The 23,993-nt window shown below is 34.9% G+C and overlaps 1 protein-coding gene across 8 annotated transcripts in view; it reads left to right on the top strand.

Annotated features, from left to right (window-relative positions):
- The window catches only part of SGCZ (sarcoglycan zeta), a 442,608-nt gene that overhangs the window by 320,114 nt on the left and 98,501 nt on the right, over nt 1-23,993 (top strand). For all 8 annotated transcript variants that reach the window (XR_007631760.1, XR_007631761.1, XM_050337614.1 and 5 more), the window contains one exon: nt 377-478. Coding sequence is in view for 6 of the 8 variants with exons in the window: in XM_050337614.1 (XP_050193571.1) it covers nt 377-478 (102 nt within the window). In the remaining 2 variants the exon portion in view is untranslated. The remainder of the gene's footprint in view (nt 1-376; nt 479-23,993) is intronic.

Below are 23,993 nucleotides of genomic sequence, written 5' to 3'. Positions count from 1 at the left end.
ACCCAACGTTATATATATATTTATATTAGGCAAAAGTTAACTACTTCTACTTAGCAATTATAAAATTCAGGATTTAGTTTCATCTCTACAGTACAGGGAATACTGATGATCTACAGTTGTACCCTTGCATTAGGTCCAGCCAAGGAATAAAGTAGGCAGGTCAGCATCAGCTTGCACAGTTAAATACTTCCATCCTAAGTAAAGCTTTGGCTATAAATGTGCCCATCTACCTCTTCTCCAAGATCATGAGGAGAGATGGGGACTGTGGGATAGCAATCATTGGTTTTAGGTGTTAGGTCAAACTACTGTGTTCTTTTTAGCTTGTTCTGGATAAGGTTATTTCCTAAAGTGAATATATATATATTATTGATTGTAGGATGGAATGGGAAATTTGAGAGTCACTAAAAAAGGAATACGACTTGAAGGAATATCTGAATTTCTACTTCCACTATATGTGAAAGAAATCCATTCCCGGAAGGTAGGTGTTTTTCATCTTTATTTCTTAATTTACAGCTTATATAAATTAATCTTTTCAGTCTCAAACTACAAAGTTTAATTCTTTCACCTCCTAGATTAGTAATCAGTAGAGATTTGCTTTGAGAGGGCCTTAACAGTGAAAGCTTCCTTCATGTCAATTTTTTTTTTTTTCTGAAACCTTGCTTGCCTCTTAAAAGAAAGGAGATTCAAAGCATGTATATTTTATACTTCAAATTACCTCAGCACTGGGAGTGGAACAGCTCAGTCTTCATTTGATGTGAACTCCAGAAAAACAAGACTGGTGATAAGTGCAAAATGCAGTGAAATAAGGAATGGTTTTGTTTTTTCTGGTATTAGATATCATGATTTTTTTTCCATTCCTTTTTTTAATTTTAATTTTTATTTTGTTCTACTCAGTAGGTAGGGGTAATCTTCCTATACTGAATAAAGTCTCTAGGAATAATTTTTTCAAAGCAAACCCTTTTTAATATTGTTTAAATGTAATTGTTTTATCACATAGCTGTAGGTTATTACAGAGGAAAAAAACCCCAAGTTAATATGTATTAAGAAATTAATTGTAACTCATTTTAACTCTTGTTTTGATTTAGTTATGCTGTTTGTATTGTCAATTAATAAAAAAAATTATTTTGAAATACTGGAAACCTCTAAAGTTCTTTTTACCATGCAAGTGATGACCTATGATCACAGAGGAATGTTACAATGGTTTTCAGTTAACCATCTGCAAAGCATTTTAATATGCATACTGCAAAGGTTGACAGGAGTCAAAATTATGTTGACCCTAAATGCCTTTGTGACAAATTTTGTTGATTAAAACCTGTCTCCTATGTATATAAGAAACGTCTCAAGTATATTAATAAATGACATCATGACAGTTTCCCATTTCTCTTAATTAGTTCACTCTTGTGTTAAGAAATCTGTGAGTTAGTCTCTTTCTCTTCTTTTTCTATAAAACTAAGATCTTTCAATGTTTATCAGAGTAGCAGTATTGTCGTAGGTAATGAAAACTTTTATAATATTTAAGTAACCTTCCAGGCCAGTATACTTTTCCTTCAAGGTGGCAGAACATTAGTCATGATGTGTGTATTTTTCCCATTTTTTTTCTGTGAGTGGAGAGTGTGTGTTCTATTGTTCCATGCCCTGTTACTGTACATGAGAGTTATGATTTGGAATATTTTCTTGCACAGTGATTGATATTGCAGAACATTAGTTCTGTTAAAGTGAAGATGGAAACTTTTGTTTCAAGTGAGAGTAATAACAGATTCAAGTGGGATCCTAATCTCATTAAGCTGCTAACAAATCTCAGAAAAAAAATGCACACAAATGTAGCTATTGTAAAAGAACAGGATGCAGGGTCTACTAGAAGCCTAATGCAATGTTCCTCTAGTTTTGTGATACTCATGAAAAACATACAGACTTGTCAGTAAATGTTATCAAACCAGCAGAAGATAGAGCTCATCATTAACTGCACAAAATAATTCAAGTAATATATTTTTGGTGTTCCAGGTCTACTTATATGTATTAATATTAAATCACTTGTTACCTAGATAAAAAAGTGGTATTTATACAGACTTCATTCTCATCTTGCAGCACTTGTGAACTAGGTTCACTTTCCAGTCTTTTGCCAACTTGCTTAGGAGTTTTTGTGCTAAATTTCAGTAACTTGTGGTGTATGCAAATGTGAATGTCATGAGTGAATGACAAAGGAAACCTCTGGAGCTGTATTCAGTTTAGCAGTAGGAATTTGTAATGTCTCTGTAGGGTATTCCCACAGGTATGTGGCATCTGCATGTGACCTTAGCTGTTTTGTCACTTACAGAACTGACCTTGGTACAGTAGAAATCTAAAAGTACGCTAGGTTTCCTGAGCTCCTATTACAGTCAGTAGAGACCTTGTTTACCTTGGGTAATACAGATGGGAATGCTTTTACGTTCTTTTTTCCATGGAAGAAATAATGATTTAAGTTTGATGTATACTGGAGTTAAAATATACTGTGAAATTGACAACTCATCATTTGTTTTCTAGAAGGAGAGTTTGCTTTCTAAGCAAATGTATTCATTCCCCTATAAAAGAACACGTCCATTAAAGTGACATTGTTGGGTTAACTCTTGAGATGACTTGTAATAAATATATTCAATAGTAACTTTGCAAAACAGCCCTCTGCAATGGTGACACAGTTTGTAGAATGGCCTCTGAGACACCTCAGTGTAGGGCTGTCAGACCAGGAGGTCAGGGCTTCACTATTCTCTATTATTTAGCACAAAGCAGAGTGAGGTGGGTAGATCAACAATATTAGCAGTGAGGTACAGCAGTGGGTGTGCTGCGTTACAGCTAAGAGGTATGAGTGGGGTTCTTGCATATTTGCTGGAGCTATCTTTTAGTAAGCTAGATCTGAAGCTGATAACATGTGTTCATTGGTAGACAAGGGTTCACCTCTGATTCTGATAGTGAACTACTGCTGGTAAGAGTCCCGGGCAGTCTGCTGAGTAGCTAGGCTGAAATGAACTCTCTGCTGCAGCAATTTAAGTGTGAGAGCGGTGAGGTTTACTAGTGTAAAGTTCACATATGGTTATAAACACTGAAATCGCCAAATTTAACTGCTGCAAAATGATGCCCAAATAATTTATGCAGGGTTAAAAGCAGACCTTAAACTGCCTTTATCAGGAGAACTATATTGAACTTTGTATATAGGTTGAAAAATTGCTTTTTATCTTGTAATTGCTTCATTAAAGCCCTGAATACTAAAAGTAAATGCTAAAATGCATTGAGTTAAGTCAGTTGGAAAAACGATTCATGTGAATTCTTAAAAACAAAACTTCCAGTGATATTTTCTCCTGACAGTATACAATTTTTTAACAAAAAGTAGTAATGAAAAATCCAGGTCTCGAGTAAAATAAATATTTCCTGTTTTGTCTGTAGAAGTTACATAAATGAGAAGGCTACTCAGAGTGTGCTTTTTCCCTAACCCTACTCCTCTTGCTTTTTCTCCTCAAGAGTGATCCTGCGTGTGTTCTCAAAAGCAGCAGCAGCGTTATAGATGGTGTGTCTCCAGGCCTCCCGATTGGAGGCCAGGGTAGACCAATGGTGGTGATCAATATGGCCAAGGCTGAGGGATTGTTTCAGGCAGTCCTTGTGTCTCCTCTTTGGGGCTCCTCTCTTGCGGCAGCCAGTGGCAAGTTCCCCATAGAGCACGATCTTAGGGAGGCGGCAGTCCTGCATCCTGGAGACGTGCCCTGCCCAGCGCAGCTGTGTTCTCAGCAGCATGGCCTCAATGCTCGTGACTGCTGCCTGTTCAAGGACAGACGTGTTGGTCACACAGTCAGTCCAGTGGATGTTTAGGATTGTGCGGAGGCAGCGCTGATGGAAGCATTCTAAGAGACGCAAGTGGTGGTGGTAAATGACCCATGATTCAGATCCATATAAAAGAGTAGACAGTACAATGGCTCTGTAAACACTGATCTTAGTACTTCAGGTGTTTTGTTTTGCCACACTCTTTTATGGAGTTTGCCAAAAGCTCTGTATACCTTTGCTTTGAGAACACACGCAGGATCACTCTCGAGGAGAAAAGACAATGCAGAAGGAATTGCGTCTCGTCGATATCACCTGGGGAGTCTTTCTGCTGCGCCTTCTGCAACTGGACTTGTCTATCTCACATTGGCCTTTTTAGCCATCAGCGCGCTTGTAGCAAGCATGGGTAGAGCCCTTCTCAAATCTTCATTCGCGAAACCTAGCCATGATGATGATGACTCCTCTTGCTTTGCCCTTTTTACCCTATTCACCTAGTGTTTTCCATAGGTTCCTACCCCAATCCCATGTTTACACAGAAAAGAGACTTCTGTATTTTCATCAAATAACTTCACTGCGTGTCAGAACTTGAACTGATGCATCAGAACCTGAGCAGATATGGGGTCATTTGATCCTCAGTTGACACCTATGACTTTTGATCAAATTGCTAGTCTGAAACCAGTAAATTTCATCTAGACTGTGTTATATTTCCCATGTTTATATAATTTGCATTGATATGATGCAAACAAACAATGCAAACTACATTCTTTATGGTGTATCATTAATAAGATGTATGAAATCAAGTAACACATAATGCAGAATCCAGTATTTCAGTTCTTCTGAATAATCATTATACTAGTGCATCCTAAAATCATTATACTAATGCACTTTTGAATGCAAACAATCAAGTTAAAGTTTTAATAGTTTGTTATATAACAATTAAAACAATTCATGGTGTTTTCCTGAGAATGTATTCATGGGTTTATTAATCTATTTCATTCTCACATACCGTACTTAAAGGCCAAAGAAAACCAAGTAATATTTTTGTTAAATTGTTTTCATTACATAAAAAGAAGTTAGTCATTGTCACTTAAACTAGAGGGGATTGCTTTTATATTTTTGAATAAAAAAATATATTCTCTGAAATAAGCATGTGTTTTCCAGAGATATCCTTAGAGAACATTGAATTTAATAATTCAGGTAAAATTCATGGTAAAATGTCTAGAAAACAAGAAATAGAGGATGTATATAAACTTCTAACTGAACAGAGGAAACTCTGAAAACTGCCTGTATGTCTTGTATTTTAAAATGTGCCACTGTATGTGAACTAAGAAATTGTAGGTGGGTTTCAAAGCAGGACTTCTTTCAGGTATTTGTTTTCTCCAGATTTTCACTGTGGAGACTGAATATCCTTGTAAATATTTAGAAAGCTTTATTTTACTTTGTTTTATTTCCAAACCTGGATCCATCTTCACAAGAACAAATCTACAGTATATTTCTTTCTTCACTATCTCTCTAAGTGTGTATAATCTTCAACACAGAATTAACCTTTGCTGATTTCAGCCAGCACATTGCACATATTTAGGTTTGTATTTGTGCCTTAGGTGCCTTTGTGAGAATCCCACATTCTTTTCCTGAGACAATGTCTTCATTGAGTTTCTCCATCTGAAGGAATTACAAAGAGGCAGCATAGGAGATCACATCAAAAAGCCTTTGTGAAGTTGGGGAAGAACATATATTTATCTTGTCCTTGGAGCCAGTCTTCTCTTTTTGGAAAACCACCAAATCAGGTGCTCCTTGCTCTTACTAACCCCATACTTGTTTTGTCCCAGTTGCCTTCTTTCCCTGGCTACTTTGTAATGATTTTTAGGGGGCAGTGCACCATAGTCTTGCTAGGAACTGGTGTGAGACTGATTGGGCTGAAGTTTCCAAAGTCATCCTTCCTTGCAAGATGTTCATTTGTTGACTGAACATATTCCCCCACCCTCCACTAAAACATGTTCTTCTAAAGTTTCAAGGCCAGTTTTGCTATATCCTCTCTCTTTTCTGCTGAGATACACCACTGCCATGCAGTCAAACTAGTTTGAGAATCATGCAGTCCTACCACTAGTGACATATATATATGTATCAGAGAAACTCCATTTAGGAAATGTCACTGCTCACCCTGTTTGTAATATCAGAAAAAATTACAATGGTATCTAAGGATCTGCCATTGTTATTACTCAGTGTGAAGTGCAATACTTGTTTCTGTAGCTACATGTCACAGTCTGCTCAGATAAAACTTGAAATGCTCCCCAGTTCATTTTTATGACAACTGTTCTTCAAGCCTTGCCCTTAGGATCAGTCACCTGTCACTAAGGATAAAGCCATTATTGTCCTGGTTTCAAAAACTCAGACAGGCATAGAGGACTCCTTAAGTCATTCTGGCTATCAACACAATGTAGTTCCAATAGTGTCACTTTTATTGGCTATGAACAAGATATAAGATTTTCTTCATTACAAATTTTGCCAAGGGACAGGTCAGTCCTATATTTGTTGGTGGTCTCTGGAGGGACTACCACTGAAATTGAGTTGGCTTTTCTTGCTCTTCAATGACAACTGATAAGAACTTCCATGATTCATGATTTTGTCCTTGATTTGCTATACTTCAATGAAATCTGTCCGAGGGTCATCCAATTGAACACCTCTATCTTTTGAACATGTTGTTTTTTCATGTCAGCCTATACTCCTATTATTATTGCTGTGACTTGTTGCTCAGTCAAGGAGGATCTCTGCTTTTTATACTGAAAATTCTGTGTTAATATGACCCAAGTCTTTTCCTTTAGCTGATTATAGCTCATGAATAAAGTTCAGTGGCCTATATCCACCCTATTTTATACCAGCCTGAGGAACTGACTTTGTTTTCAGAACACCCTTCAGAAGGATGTGGGAAAGTTAATGAAGTAACATCTGTTTTTCTGGGAGTTGGTTGTTGTTGTTGATATCAATGGCATTTTAAGTTTTCCTAGTGCTTCCTTCATGTAATATGTCAGTGTTCCACTGGGGAAAACTTCAGTGAAACCATGTGACATTTCAGTCTGATTTTCATTCTGTTTCGTATCTGATCTTCATGCAAAGTGTGTTTCGTTTGAGCTGTTTTAACTGTTTGGGCATCTTAAGCTGAGATGTGAGATAAGGAGTGACATTTTTTTCCCTGAACACCTTTGAAATAATGTAGTTGCATATTGCACAGATTAAGAAATTACTTAAATAAATCCTTTATGTTTAAAATGAAGAAAAAAAAGTTATTAGCATTTCCACAGAAAATCTGATCCAGCACCATAATGTAAAAGCAGATGACTTACAAGTGATTTGTAAAGCAGAAGAATCTATGTCTGTCTTTATCTCTTTGTGCAGGAATGAGCTCATGTTTCTTCATGGAGAACATTTATCTGTTGCATCCCATTTTATACACTTTAGGTGCACCACAGTTTTTGCTCACCTCTATAAACCTTAGAACTATGGATGCACAGATAAAACTGAGGAGAAAAAATGGGAGTCATTGCAGGGGAAAAATATCCATGTAAGCCATTAAGCACAAACAAAAGTACATTAATGTAATTCTATCTCCCTGAAATACTGATAGATTTTTAGCCCTGGCTTGAGGGCTGCTGAGATAATTTGAAATGTATTTCTTACAAGCTGGGCTGTGCACTGCCCTCACTTATAGGGCATTGGCAGGCAAAGACATATTTTCACAAAAACCATTGTAAATAGTGTGTATGTTAAGTTAGGAAATCTACTTCATATCCAAAGACTCACTGTATTAGCAGCAAAGAATATTCATGTAATAAAATTATACTTTTAATGCTGTTGGAAGTTGTCAGAGTGGATTTCTGAAGGAGAGATCATGCCTGCCCAAGCTGACAGCCTTCTACAACAATGTATCTAGCTTGGTGGATGAGGACAGCTAATAGTATTAATCTTACCTTTAGCAAGGCTTTTTACCGTGTCTCCCATTACATTTTCTTAGACAAGCTGGTGATGTACACTCAAAAAGGACAGTGAGGTGGCCTGAAAACTGGCTAAGCTGCTGGACTCAAAGAGTTATGACCAGTGAGGCCAGTCGCTAGTGGTGTAGTCAGGGAGTCAGGACTGAGGAAAGTGTTGATTAATTTCTTCATTAATGACCTGGACATTGACAGTACACTCTCAGAAAATTTGCATATGATACAAAACTAGGAGGAGGAGTATACAAACAAGTAACTTCCAGAAGCAAAGGAGGACAAGAAAAATAATGAAAGCGTAGCAGTTTCAAATGTTCAGAATTTTAATTATTTCCAACTCTTAGGTAATAACACTCTTTTTTCTTTTTCTGTTTCATATCAGGTGAATCTCAAAAGTATTGAGGTAATAATCAAATCACAACTTCAAAGATAACACTTCAAAAATGATTATAAGGAGGGTTGTCAGGGTATTCATTCTGTAACTGAAGTTGGTGTCAGAAATGCAAGTTTACTTAAAAAATTAGTTTTACCCATTAGATATAGAAAAATTTATTTCTTAATCTTGAAATAATCCAGAATTATTACAATCCTCTTTTACTTAGTCAGTTTTGCTTTCCTTCTACTTTGTGACTTGTATGTTATTTCTCACTTTTAAAAACACTTACAATGAAATCATATAAAGTAGGCAAGGCATTCATAATCTACAAAACCAACGTATCAATAAAGTTCCCAAAATTCCCCAAATGTAAAGTCTGTTTGTTACAAATCAGAGGTGTGAAGTTCTGAAGCAATTTTCATTTTGATGACATCTGTGGTAGTTATAAAGCTTACTCCCAGAGTTTCATGAAACAGTTTAGAAAAAATAATTCTATTTATGTAATTTGTCAGACCTATATTGTGTTAGAACAAGGATTGTTGGTTTGTGGTTTTCCTCCCACCCCATTATTATTCCCCACATTTCTGTACTCTAACAGGAAGAAAAACTGTCCCTAAGCAAAGAAAGAAAATTGCATTCTGTTTAAAAATTTTAAAACTGTATTTTTGGGACACTGAACACAATTTGATGTCTTACATGATAAGAGAGAAAATGAATGAATATTTCAAAGTTTGAGATGGAAAAAAATAAGAATGAATCTCACCTTGACTAGCTGAAGTGAAATTCACAAGGTAAGGTATAGCATAATCATCATGACAGTCCCTGATTAGGACACCATTGTTGATAGCTGCCAACCACAAACAAATATAATAAGGATTGCTTTTAAAACACTGTTCCTCTCCCATTTGAAATGAGCTTTGTATTTTCTTACTTTCAGTAAGAATTAAGTTGAATTTTACTGCTTCATAATCTGCACGATTTTTTTTTTTTTTTTTTTTTTAGTATGAACACATATGTATGACCTGCTTGGTCAGTTATAAGAACTGGAGTGTTTCATTCCAGACAGCAAGCATGCTTTTGGATTGTGTACTTTACACCCTTTGTTGTCATAAGAAATACATCATGCTATAACCTCTAGTTTCAGAAACAACTTGTCACCAGCAATGAAATTTTCTGCTGTGAAAATGCCTTTACAGGGTATTTTTTGTTTGTTTTTTACCATTCCCTGAAGGAGTTTCCCATCCATCTGGTGCTGTGACTTAAACTTCAGTCTCCTTTGTTCTGAAATCCCTCCCTCTATGACTTTAAAATTTCATAGGTTTTGTGCTGTCAGATTGATTTCTTAGGAAAGTTGCTGAACTTCCATCAGTTTTAGGAAGTAACATAGCTGCAGCATCACCTGTAATGAGGAAGTATCAAGTTAAAATGAGGTAGAGAAGGCAAAGAAATACAAGCGCTAGAAGCATTTTAAAGAAGTAGTACAAATTACTAAAAATTCCAGAATAAGTATTTATTTCCTTTTTTCAGGCAGTGCAAGAAATAATGATTTTTTTTCTTATAGATATTCAATATTGCTAACTTCTTCAAAAAAAAAAACAAACCAGTAGAGTAATCATTCTCCTTTTTAGGTGCAAAAGAAGTAAGTAGCACATATCATCATCTTATGGATTATATTATTGGATCTTTGCTAAGATTGTTACTCCAAAGCAGTTTGAAATTTATTGTTTGAAAAAATAAAATGGAAGCATTGATTATTCCATAACAAGGACTGTGGCCTGCATCCAAGAGTGATAAATAACATTAACATTAGTTGAAAGCCTTGTTGACTTGAAGAGCATCCTCAGGAAATAATTGCACAAAACCAAACAATTCATATCCTTTTCATTCCCAAGTGTATGATGAGTGACTTCCTTTGATCTCAAGCCATTATGGTGTATATTAAAATTTCAAATAAAAAATTACCTAACTTCTTATCTTTAATAAGTAACCTGAAATAGATTCTACCAATACAATAAAAAATAGACTGGCCTGGCCTTCAACCAAATTCATGTATTCTTTGCTGTCTTCCTGTTTCTAACTTGGTATTTAATTATGCTATAATTTCTCAAGTGTAATTTCCTTTGAATTCTTTAGATAAGCATTAAGATTTTCCGTATTCCAATTTTTCCATGGAATATGTCTATGAAATGTGGAACATTACTGTTAAGAATCATCTCCCTTTTTGTGAAACTAAGGACATGAGAACTGACAAAAGACAGCAAGAGATTTCAGTCTTCTGGATTTTGATATCAGCTTACTTGGCTGTTTGCAGGTGACCAAAAGGTTCAATTGTACCCATTTTTTACATTATAGCATTATCAAAAGCTGTTTCAAAAACCTCTGTGGCCTGCTTGAAAGTTTTCAGACTTTTCTTTATGTAAGGATCTGTCCAACTAAATTCTGGATAATATCTTTATGGGTTACCTTCTCTTGACAAATTAATACTATGTGGTATAAATTAGTCCTTCAAGTGAATCAAAGACATAGTCTCTCTTGTCTTCTTGAAAAAAATTAGCTCCAAAAATTTTTTGCATGGTAACCAAGTTAATTTTTTTTCTTTTTTTTCAGTTGTTTTTATTCTCTTCTTTGTTATAGTTATGCAATGCCACCTACTCAACATCTTCAGTAAACAACATTCTGTGCAATCCTTTTTGAATTAACCTTGGGCCAATTTCTGTTCTAGAAATGCAGGCATAATGTAGTCTGTGCTGCATTTTAAACCTCAGCTATTGCAGCAATATGCACTCTAGCCTGTAGACACATGAACTGTTTCTATATTAAGTTAATTTTAAAAACTCAGTTTTGATTAGACTCTGCCGATTTACTATAATGTGATTAAAAAAATCCACTTCTAATGAAATTTCAATAAATTTTTTTAAGGTAGTAATTGTGTAAGTTTTTCAAGGATAAGTCTCCAAGCTAGATGAGGACCTCAAATTAAACAAAAGAAAACCCTTAAACAGAACAGTAGTGCACTGTTGTGCAATGTATTGTTTGTGTTAGAAATTCAGTTGGAAATAAACACTAGCAAGAACTTCAGACTATAGATGGTGAAATCCATGGGTGGGATTAGGATAAAGAAAACTCACAAGGAAAGCAGAAGTCTTATAATGGAAGCAGCTGAAGTTAGCATCCTGTACTGGAATTGGTAATTACTTCAGCATTATGCTTCAGCATTATGATTGTACAATAACAGCTGGGGATTTAAAGTAAAGTTGGCTCTTGGGCTTCAGCCAGAGGCTCATTTGTATCTTTTGCTGAATTTAAATCAGTTGTTCTGCAAAGGAAGTAACTGTAGTTCACAAAGTTTGTTAATTTAGGGTGGCAATCTGTCATGCATAATTCTACAACAGCTACTATGGTACATACTCTTGCTGAAGTCTTTGCAAGTGTAAGTGGTAGTTGCAGTAATATGAGTGTAGGTTGGTGATGCTGAATTTTCTTTTGGTCTGAAATTAAAATTATTTTTACAAATACAAAGTTATTGTACGTAATTCTGATTAGTAAAAGTGAAATCTTTGTTGATACTAAACTTGGCATTACAGTGGTGATTTACATGAAAGATGCCACAATCATTTCTGGTAGAAAGGAAATTTGAAGTCTACACTAAGGATATATAATGGCTAGAAAGATATTTTTTTCTCTTACTGGTTCAGTATAAAAATACTGAAAAAAAAGGTTTGGACAGGGTTTATTTTTGTCTCTGAGTTTTTTCCTTGGTATCCATCCAAGATCAGAATCTTCCTGTAAATCTGTGGTCTCTCTTTCTGAGTAAACTAAGTAACTACAAAATCCCAGAAGGAAAGTGCTTCATCCTTGTGTTGGTATTTTAATAAAGTATAGGCATTTTGGAATGTCAATTAACTCTCCTGACAAGCTGAGTCAAAATAGTGGCACAGAAAATGCAGGAAGCGGATCAGCTTTTTGCAGGAGCAACTACTTTACATTCTACAAGCAGCAAATTACTTAAAAAATATTTTAGTAAAAATATCATTATGACTATTTAGATCTGGGATTCTTCAGAGTGTCCTTTTAAGATGCAGGTGCTGCTTCCCTGATAAAAAATACTCACTAGAATGCAGTGTTTTCTTGAAATATTGTGGCTCATATTGAATAATATATTACTGAATAAAATATTTTTAAAGTAGCTTCATTGGTTGTTCAGAATGAATAAGGGCAATATAATTTTGTTATTCTGAAAGTGAGGAAAATTATACGTTAATGTATTACTTGGTGGGACTCATACTGCTCAGGTAAGGTGTTGGGATTACCTGAAAGCAGCTGATGCAAGAATGAAGTGGTGTTTCTTTGTCTTTTATAAATGGTGGTGATTAAATACTGGGGAAAAATACAGTTAGGTATGTGGAAAAGACAGGTATGTTAGGGCTGGGGAGGGAAATCATGTTTATACTTAGCTGTGGCACTTATTGTTCCTTTAAGGTAGGGCATAAGACAAGGGGTAATGGCCTTAAACTGAAAGAGGGTAGATTTAGATTAAATATTAGGAAGAAATTCTTTACTCCTAGGATGGTGAGACACTGGAACGTGTAGCCTAGAGAAGCTGTGGATGCCCCATCTCTGGAAACATTCATGGTCAGGTTGGATGGGGCTTAAAACCTGGTCTAGTGGAAGGCATCCATGCCCATGGCAAGGGAGTCGGAACTAGGTGATCCCTTAAGGTCACTTCCTACACAAATCTTTCAATGATTCTTTGATTTTTATTTCCTCGAAGTTTTTCTCTAGATGATAAAGCCCACTATCTTGAGATGTTTCTAAAGTTGTCACACACAAAACACAGAAATTACTAGCTGAAATATTGTCAGTAGAGTATACAAAAAGCCATGCTTATATTCTCCTGCATTTTTTCTTCACTCCATACTTTGCTCTTTGCAATTTAAGGTGTTTATCAATTTTTCTTTAGAGTTAGAGGAGCATCAAGAACACGGTTTTTAAATACAAATAGAATTGTTATGATTTGTTCATTTATGGCTATTCTGTACCTTTTGAATGTTTGCTATTGCTTAATGGTTTGGGGTTTTGTCTGTGGATTTCAGCAATTGGTGTAATTGCCAATCAAAATACTGGGAGAGGCATCTGGTGAGCATGGCACAGATGCTTTATGTCTGAATTTTAGTAGTATAAATCAGTATTTATGAAGCATTCTACAAAGAGCTCTGTAACAATAACAGGCATAAATCTGTTTTTGACCTTGAGTTTGGCATTCAGAAGATGGTGTTGATGTACATCCATATTAGTTCATCTCTCCACCCAGTTTTCAGGTCAGGAACTGTGTATTTTGCACGTGTTCTTGTCTCTAAGTGCAATGAGAACCAGGTGGGCACCAATTTTCCCCTTATTCTCCAAGTATCTCAGTTTCTACATAGGAACCACCTCAGGTAACACAGACTACAGATATCTGTATGCATGACACATGAGCTAAGGTTACAAGGTGTGCTGCATAATTGAAAAGGAGTTGTAGATACATCCAGCACAATATAGCCTTCCTGCTAACTTCCCTTTCATTGAATAAACCAATTTCAAACTTAGAACTCGAGCGAGTAAACATAAACCAAGCCCTAACTGTGGATGCTAGAATCTAACACATGCCTCAGCTTTAGGCTGAAATTTTGTCTCCTACTCAGATAAAAGTCCAAAACCCTTCAGTTCTCCTAACACAGTAATGAAGACCTTTATGAGGTACGTAGGGACACTTGCTTCGTGCCATCTGCGATTTTTTTATGTGGATATCAGTGGGAAATGATGAAGCACATTTAATTGTACATTTGGGCAAACTCTACTTCATGTACAAAATTTTTTGTTGTCAAATCACTTATCCCTGAAGGCCAACTACTCTTAGAAGAAATAATTAAAAATATTAAGCATATAAATTAATTTCTTTTTAATAGACCAGTTTAACATTTGTTCTTGAAGATAAATTGCAGGTGAAGAACTTACTCCCAGTTGCTGGACGTAGTCCCTCAGAATTTCATCTTGTAGGCTTTTTCAAATGTGATTCTAGCTCTTTAAAATAGAATCTTCTCTGATCCGTACCATCACATTCAACATTTCAGTTTTCATCGTGAGAGTCCTTTTGAAGTGCCTGTTGTAATTGTCTGCAAATACAGTCCTTTGGTATGCATTATGGAGTGGTCTTGCAGCATGCAAACTGGATTTGTTTCTGTAAAACTAAGCTACAATATGAAGAAGTATAACCTCAAAACCCACATATACTATTAATGCAATGTCCTCAGCACTAGAAAGTTTCATTGTAAAAGTCTGTTCTAATTGGATTACGTTGTTGTAGAATATTTCTCACTTCTGCTAATCAAGCTATTCCCTTTCATTTGCTTCTCTTCCTTAAAATGAAGGCAAGGGCCCTGATAGTTTGTCAACCTGCCTAGAGATTTAAACAGAAGGCTTAATTAATGTCTTCAGATGTAATCTGGAAAATACACTTTCTCACAGACACTTTGGATAGATCTCTAGGATTAAAATCAAGTAGAACTGATAAATCTCTAAGGACTGAAATTTACAAATCAGAAATGTAACTGAGAAATCATTATTCTGAGAATAAAAAAGAAAATTTTTTTTTTAAATGTTGTCGTTTAGATTTTCATTAATTTCTTAAATATCTTAATTATATCAGACCTTGAATATCTACTATTCTTGCTTGTAATCCTATTGTGCTTTTCTCTACAAAAAAGAAACTGCTTTAGCTAAGTTTTAGTGGGCAGGGACTGTCTATAGAATTAGAATCCACATTTCTCCATTTGCATATAGTTTTGAGAAATTTCATGGGTACTTCTGCAGTTCATCTTTGCTAAATGATTCAATATTTTTTGATTTGTTTTCTATTTTATTTAGCCACTTTTTAATCTTCAAATATCTAGTGTATGTTTAGGAAATGTGTTTAAAAATTTATTTTACAAATAACTGTAATGTCTTAGGATCTGTAGTGTCTTGAGAATTTATTTATGAGATAACCCTTTTTTTCACCTAGGTTTTGGTGATTCATCTTCTTTTTTGATAGACATAATGGTTTTATTTGAGCAATGTTTTTAATTTTTTTTTTTACATGGCTCCTCCTAAACAGTAGATCTCACATATGCTATAGGTGCCTACTTCCATTGCCTACCCCTCTAGTATTATTCACCGAATGTCCTGAGTTGGAAGGGGTCCCCAAGAGTGTTGAGTCCCCACTCTCATGTGCCTCAGGTTATCATCCAAACACTTCTTGAACTCTTTCAGGCTTGGCGCTGTGACCACTTCCCTGCTCCAATGTCCAACCACCCTCTGGGTGAACCTTCTTGTAATATTCAGCCTAAACCTCTCCTGACACAACTTCAGGCAATTCTCCCAGGTTCTGTTACTAGTCTTCTTTTGGTATCTCAGAAGATATTTTACTCTTTGCCTTATATATTTTTTATTTTTTTACAAAAAGAATAACTGATTGTTCTTAACTGATTGTGATTTGTCCTAAATTGTGAATAACACATATGTTAATTAAAAAAAGAAATCATTATTGTACAAAGCTGGAAAACTCAAGGACTATCTACCTCACTTTTTTGTATATTATATTTCTTCTACTTCTTTAACATAAGAAGGGTAAACTTGGTAAGACACATTAACAGGAAATAAATTGACTTTTTTAGAAGGAGATAAACCTTGAAAGATAAAAGAATTCTATGAAGGATATCTTGCCCTCCAGCACCTTTATGTTTCGTACTGCTTTCTGGTCTCAGACCAGAAAGTACCATTTCTAGGAGTTGCACAAATGCTTAGAATTTAGAGTTTTATTATCTTTATGCCATTTGTTTTCGTACTATGATGGGGAAAAAGGTTAGGAGAAGCAGAACAAGGAAATTTTTTATTTCTAAAGGTCTATAGCACTTTCCAGCGTTTCAGACAAGGTGGCCTCTGTGCCTCAATTTCTTGTCTGCAAAACAGGGCTAATAGTGCTTTCCTATCTCACAGAAGGTCATCAGCTAGAAACTCTAAATGATTGTGTGTGTTGTTAGATAATATAAGCAAATAAGAACATCAGGGCATGGAGATATTAATAAGAACTACAGAAGTATTGTTATTTTCATGGAGTATTCTATATCAAGCACACTGAGATCATCCTTTAATATTCAGTGCCGTCTGTTATTATTAAAAATAATATTTTGTTTCCTGTCTTGAAAATCAAGCTTGTTAAGCATCATTCTAAGATCATCCTTCTCATATAATTTATTTCCTTTGTTTTGAGACTGATGAGCTATAAATTGCTCATGAGATGTAGTGTTTTTCTTATCAGAAGTTATAAAAGTAGAACCTGGCAGTATTTTATTGCTTTACTAAACAGTTTTGCTAATGAGGCTACTAATACAATGTCCCCATTAAAAGATGAAACTGATAATGGTATTGTTCCTGATTGGGAAAGAAGGATAAAAAGTTTTATTGTTAATTTTTTCTAGCAAATATCTTCATCTTTTGGAGGCAGGACCACTAACAGTAGAAATATGAAAGTAAGAAATAGCTATGTCAAAGATGGAAAACTAGGCAAGATTTAATTCATCCCACTTGTCTCAAATGTTTCCTTTTAAAATAATGCAAGTAAGCTCTGACTCTCAGTGAACGTATTTATAGCATCATAATATCGTATTTCTTACAAAAATGCATTAGGAGTGCAGCATCACATCCTACAACAATTTCAGAGGCCTGATGTTTCCTACAGTTTGCTTCCTTTCAAAAGTGAATAAAGTTTGATCATAAAGACAGAGTGCAAATTGTACCATGTTCTGAGGAACTAAAGGTGTCACTGACTTACTGGAGCCAGGAAACTTATGAATTGCCTCCCCTTCTTCTATTAAGTGTTTTGGTTTATTTTTTTTCCCCACTATCTTCCATGAGAATTAATCTTTATCATCTACAAGAATTGATCTAAAAATTTCTGATTCTTTGTGCATGTAATTCTCTGTGTGTGCAAAAGAGGGAGAAAGTGATCTCATGACAGACACAGAGCTAGAGCAAATTAATGTTAAGTCTCTGCTCTTAGTCAAGTTGACTAAGAGGACTGTGGTCCCTAAGGTGATGCTTTTTTTTTTTCTGGTTTTGATTTAAAAAATTCTTTCTACTTCAAAATGTTCTCTCATTTTATGTGACAATTCTCAACTAGTTTGTTTCCAAGCACCTCTTGAATTTCCAGAATAAGTGAGAAAGTCCTACCTGGTTATCATGCTTTTAAAGCATGGCAAGAAATTAAAAGACACTTTCTAAGTTTGCTTGGACAGCTAAGAAATGCTGATTACAGAAGGTGTATGACTGGTTTGCCTGGAAATAGTGCATGGTACCAGGTTCAGGAGAAAGTTCTGCACAGTGAAAATCTTTTTGAATTTTATTTCACCTTTTGGAATTCTAGAAGTTGAAAAGTAGTGCTTTTCTGCTGTAGCTGCAAATCTTGTTTTGAAAGATAAAGGATTGTTTTACAGGACTTCCTGTCATCCTTTAGTGGAGGCTGATGACTGTCCTTCGAGCCACACTCACTTTGAGTTTAGCCATGTTTTCCTGGCTCTAAGAACCCATGATTCCAGTTTTAGATAGGGCTCTTTTGTATGTTATGTGGACCACCACCATTCGATTTTTTTTTTCTTACAAATTTTCAGGTTTTTTTGAAAATAATCAAATTTTTAGTGCAGGCATGCATACATTGTTCTTTAGACAGAAGAGAAGGTAGGCTCTGAGAAATTTTTTTCTTCCTGTTATTCTTCTCAGCAAAAAGTATAATTTATTGGCGGTGTAATAACAGCCATGTCATTTTCATCAGATGCAATGTTGGATGTGAGATCTCCAATATGATTTGTAAGTGGTTACCTCATAGAAATCAGTACAGATTTTCCATAAGGGTTCATATGATGAGTTGAAATATTTAATTACAATATAAGTGTGATTTTTTTCATGAAAAGTTAGTTAACTGTGCCCTGTGTCTCCTCCCTTTCAGCAGCCACAGTACTGAGTGGTCATTTCTCAGACTTCAAATATCTTTCACTCCTACTCTTTCTTGTGTAAATTATATATTATTCTCAGAAGCTCCTACCTTAACAGTCGTACAGGAAATTCTAGTCATTGTTCATGTCTTCCTTACCTACCTCATTAGGACAAACTGAAAAGGCAATTAAAAGAAAAGGAAATCATGTGCCAACCTTGAGTTATTAGTTTTACACCAGGTGAAAGCCATTAATTGAACTGAAATAGCTCAGCAAATGGACCTAATTTCAATAGCAGTGATTTAGATAAAATGTACCAAGCCTAAGGTGCTACTATCAGTGGGGAAGATGAATAAAGACCTTGCTTTTTTCTATACTGACTATCTAATATAGCTAATCATACTTTTGGTAAAATAATCTCAGTGAGCTTGATTTGACTTGAACAAAACCAGGATTTAGTTTAAATATATAAGATGAAAATATTTCAGTGTTGTTCAGTCCCAATACAAATCCTGACATATCTTAATATTTTAAGACTTCAGAGAATATATTTATTGCTAATACATATTTCATATTGCTAGCAAGATCAGCCAGATCTTCTAATTTGTAAGAACTTGCAAAAATTAGCTATGATTATGTATGCATGCCAAGGAAGGAAGAAATTAGAAAAGATTATTTCAGGTTTATCTTCGAAGTATCTGATTTTTATTCAGTCATACCTGGTTTTCAGTCTTCAATGAAAAATAAAAAAATATTGAAACCCCTGCCCCAAACCAGACCAAACCATCCTGGTATTCAAGGGGAATCGTGGATCGTTTTTGTTTGTTTATGGGGGTTTGGTTTGGGTTTGGAAGTAGTAGTATATAGCTAAAGCACTGGAGTTTTTTAGTAGATTTGCTGACTCGTTTCTCATGGATAAGAAGCCTCTGTGGGGAAAGCAAGAAATAATGAATAAGACTCAGATTTTGGTCAAAATACAACTGCTGTTAACTAGTAAAGTTTTGACCTAACTCCGTAATAGATCAGGATTGTTTCTTCTTTTGTAAATGAAAATTAATAATTTTTCATAAAGGTAAGACTAAGGTAGATTATTTTTCAGACTTAACTTAAAAATATCAGATGGAAAGTGCCCAAAAACCAGCATGTTCTTGAGCACAGCAATTACCAGTTCAGTTTATCCTAGTAAATGATTTGCTGTTCTAGTTTTGTTTCTCTCAAATTGTCCAATACAGGAACCTTGAGAGTGGATCACAGAAGTGTGTGTGATATTTAATTCTTATGCTCCTTTAGTCTTCCCAGTTTCCCCCACTTAATAACTGATTCAGACTCCACCACATGAAGATTTAGATAGCTTGCTTTCTTCTTTTCTTACAGCTGTATCTATTGTATCAGTAGTTGTTCTGTTTCCTTGTGATAATCTCTAATCCTTTCCTAAACTACCTAAACTACTGTGTATCCCTATTAAATCTTTTAGGTCAAGGATTTGTTCTACAAAACAACACAGAAAACCCCAACTTGAAACACTCTTTCCATCACCTCCATGCCCCACCTCCACACACCAAAAGAAAACCCCTAATAACATAATAATTTTAAATTTGTTAATATTGCGCTTTGTTAGCTATCTCGTGTTACTGTATTAGAACAGAAGGGAAAGAGAAACCCTAAATTCCTATAAATATTGTATGCATTATAGTCTTGTTTTGACTTCAGTCAACAAAATTCATCTGAAATGTCTATCTCATTTAGCTCTGTTGAGAAATAAATACTTTTAAATCACTGGTTTAATTTTAAAATATTTTTAGTTAATGTAATTATTTTAAAATCTTTAAAATGGCATTCCTGTATTTCCCAACACATTTCATATGTTTTTATCAGAGCTTTGACACAGTGCAACCAATGCAGAAGGCAATGTATTAACTCTAAAGTCTACTAAAAGTGATACCAAGATTTTAAATTGTCAACTATTTTTTCTGTTGATGGCTTATTCTGAATAAATGATTCAGTTGACACATTCCAGATGTGTCTCCATCAGTGGAGATAAAACATTCTATCAGTTAGCTATCAGTTACTCAACAGCTTCTCTGATCTAACTCATTAATTGAGAAGCGGGTTTATAAACTGAAAAGCTGAAAGTCTGATGATGCCCCAAAATTCTTGGTATTCATCAGCCTAATATTTTAAAAGATCAATTGTTGCAATTTTAATTTATATTTTCATATTTAATTCCACAAAGGTAATTCTTAATTTGAAAATAAGCGGCAATGAAAATTCACCTGCTGCACCAAAGTGCAGTTGTAACCCAGAGTCTTTGCCTAATAATGTAGATTCATTTGACTAACTATAGATGTGAATGGTAACAACCTTTAAATTGTACAGCTACTATGGAAACAAAGTTTATGGGTGTTGATAGCCTAGGGCCATGACTTTCAAACAGACTTTTCAGCCTTTTCTATTGTTGAATCAATATCAGCATTGCATAATAGGCATACTAATTGATATTTCATTCTGAAGGGGTTTCTAAGCCTGAAGAAAGAAAAGGCTTCAAGGAGACCTTATTGCATTTTTTGAATTTTTAAGGAGGCAAACATTTTAGTGGGCCCTGTAGGGGCCAAAGATATGGCTTTAAAATAAAGAGAGTACATTAATATTAAATATAAGGAAGAAATTTTTTACAACAAGGGTGGTGAAACACTGGAACAGGTTGCCCAGAGAGGTGGTAGATACCTCATCCCTGGAAACATTCAAGGTCAGATTGGACAGAGCTCTGAGCAACCTTATCTAGTAGAAGATGTTCCTACTCATTCCTAGAATTAGCTGGGTTGGAAGAGATCTCCGAGATCGTCGAGTCCATTGGAGGGCCTTGGAACCTTTAAAGGTTCCTTCCAACCCAAACCATTCTAAGATTCTATGATGTTACTAATTAAAGTAAAGTAAAATTTTGTATGCACACATGAAAATTGAAATTAAATATCAGGGAGGTTAGGTATTAACAACAGCAAGAAGGACTCCTCTGAATCATAGGCCTTAAATGATTATTTTTTAGGGCATATATCTGTTGGGGTGAGCGGTGGGTTCCACCGAGCCCCTGATGAAAGATATAGAGGTGAAGGATTTTGACTTAGACATTTTGAGGCCATTTCCCTGAGGAAATTCACAGGAATCATGGAGGACTTGGGAAGGTGCCAGAACTGGCCAGTAAGGAAAGAATGTAAATAAGAAGTGAACATCCAATTATATGTGAAGGCTAGTAATAAATTATAGATACAGAGCTAAGAATAGTATGGTATGTAAGGTTCTGCACAGAGTGTGAGTGCAGATGTGTGAGAACAAGAAGTAATATACTGGACGAAGCAATAAAAGCTGAATGTCAGCCATCATCATAAAGGTGCCTAGTTTTTATTTCTTGGCCGTCCTCAACTTACTACAACATATATCAATTCAATAAAGAATTGACTAATAAAAATATGTACATTTAGTCTTCAATAATAAAAAATAATAAAGAACTAAGAAAATCCTTAAATGAAATAGTGAACCTTTTAAAATCCTGTTTCAGGTTTTATTAGATAAGGCTATAAGGCCAACCTTAAAAATATGCAGATTGTCAGAGATTGTATGAGTATTTTCTCTTTTCTAATGCATTTAGTACCAGTTTAAGAACAGAACTCTATTTTATTTCCTAACCTATCCTAGAGAAACCACATTTGGCTCCTTTAGAACAAGTGACTTTTTCCTCCATTTTTTTTTCATTTTTTTTAGTTCTTTCTTTCATAGTAGTTCTTGGTGGTTTATCACTGCTTATAAATTAGCAGCATATGAGTAAGTTAATTAAGGGCAATCAAACTATTTCCTTGTTAAATTTAGGGTAGTGGATTTGCCTAAAAAAAAAAAAAGTTTAAAAATCTTTCAGACCCTTTTATTTTTCCTCACTCTCTTCAATGTTAGTTTTGGTTCCAGTCTTGTTGCCTCTGTTTTCTTTCTCCTATCTAAAAATCATAGAGATTTCTTAGCAAGAAATATACATATCTGTTGCTGATTCCCCACTGGAAGTATATTTGCGTTAAATCTCTGTATAACCTTTTCTCCAGACTCAAAGTTTATGTAATATAGGGTATGTTTAGATAAAGATAGTACATTTTGGGGTATTTTGATCAGTGTTTTGAAAAAGATCTATAAGACAAAGTCCTGTGCTTTGTATCTGTACTCAAAACATACAGTAGGTACAAATATGTTTTGGAGTTACCTTAGTACCACAGTAGTTTTGGTAACAGCCTGTAGACATCTGGTCTCTCAGTAATGATTTAGAGATGCTTTTATTTACTCAATTTGACCGTTTAGATTTGCTACCAGGATTAATTTGGCATAATTTTATCAATGGATTTTTACTTCAGAAATCTCTCTCTATACCAGAAAGCAAGAAACTACATTGCAGTTGGCCTTAGTGGGTAAAAGTTTCTATGCCACTGGATGCTTGTTCATAGAAGTGTTCCTTTGGCACTTCTTGGTAACACATCTAGTGAGAGCAGTAATTCATTTCCTCAGTCAGTCAGTCTGAAGAGCTAAAACATATTTGATTTGAAGCAAAACTGGGAAAGTTTCATGTAGCCTGCAGAATGAAAGGAATTGAGAGACAAGGATATTTTGAAAAATCAAAGAAGAATTGATATCCACTTCATGTTAGTCTCAGTGTTTCACTGTTCTTGAGGGGGCAGTATATCTTCTGAATATTTGCTGGTGCCAAAATATGAGTATTAATTATCTCAGAGGAGTCTTCATTAAATAAATCTAAAAATTCTCCCGGTAGAACCAGATATAGCATTAAAGTACTGATATTTACAAACAAATGATTGGTACTGTAAATTAATATTTTAATATATGTTAATTTATTAGTATTAATAAATAGCATACTTTTATAAATTGATTTAGATGACAACATAATGATATAAGTGATACAATTCTGAAATACCAAGCTGTTGTATTCTTCATCCAGACTTATTTTATTGTAATATTTATCAATATACTTCTGAGGAAAAAAAGTACTGTCAGCTTTATTGGGAGTCCTGTGGGGACCTGAGGAACAAAACTTACTGTCACTCCATACTTGTTTACATTCATAGAATTACTGCAGTTGGAATGCACCTCTGGTGGTCATCTAGTCCAATTCCTCTGTTCAAAACAGGGTCAGCTAGAGCAGGCTAATCAGGATTAAGTCCAGTCAGATTTTAAATATTTCAAAGGATGGAGGATCCAGAAGCCCTCTGGGCAACCTGTTGCAGCACTTTAACACACTCAGACTATTTTTGGCTTTGTGCCACCGATCACAACATTTTTAACACAGCTGTTTAGCAGTTTTTAGTCCACATAATTGTCATTTTATGTAGACTATCATTTTGTCTATGAGGATGTCAGGTGAGAAAGGATCAAAAACCTTAGGATAAACAGCATCCACTACTTTCTCCTCATCCATCGAGTTGGTTATTTCATTGTAGATGGCTGTCAGTTTGGTCAGACATTTCTTCTTCATAAATCCATGCTGACTACTTCCAAGCTCCTTCATCAACTTTTGGTTGCTAAAACAATTTTGGGAGTGCAGTTTTTCAATACCATCTCAGTATTTGGGATAGTGGTGTTTATTCTAAGTGAGCTAAATTGAAGAAAATAGTTTAAGAACTGTTTATAAAATACTGTTCCTCTAAGTGTTTCACTTTGGTAGAGTGTTGCATGCTATTTCTTCCCTACAGAAAGAAGAAGAGAAATGTAGAACATTCTGTATCAATAAAATTACATTGAATACTAATATAATATGTATTAATGAACTCTACCAGAGTAGATAATATTTCAAAATAAATA

Source organism: Myiozetetes cayanensis, unplaced genomic scaffold (assembly GCF_022539395.1).
Source record: "Myiozetetes cayanensis isolate MyiCay16 unplaced genomic scaffold, myiCay2020 scf7, whole genome shotgun sequence".
Taxonomy (NCBI): domain Eukaryota; kingdom Metazoa; phylum Chordata; class Aves; order Passeriformes; family Tyrannidae; genus Myiozetetes; species Myiozetetes cayanensis.
Note: the sequence above shows the minus strand (reverse complement) of the source record. Positions and strands in the feature narration are given on the sequence as shown.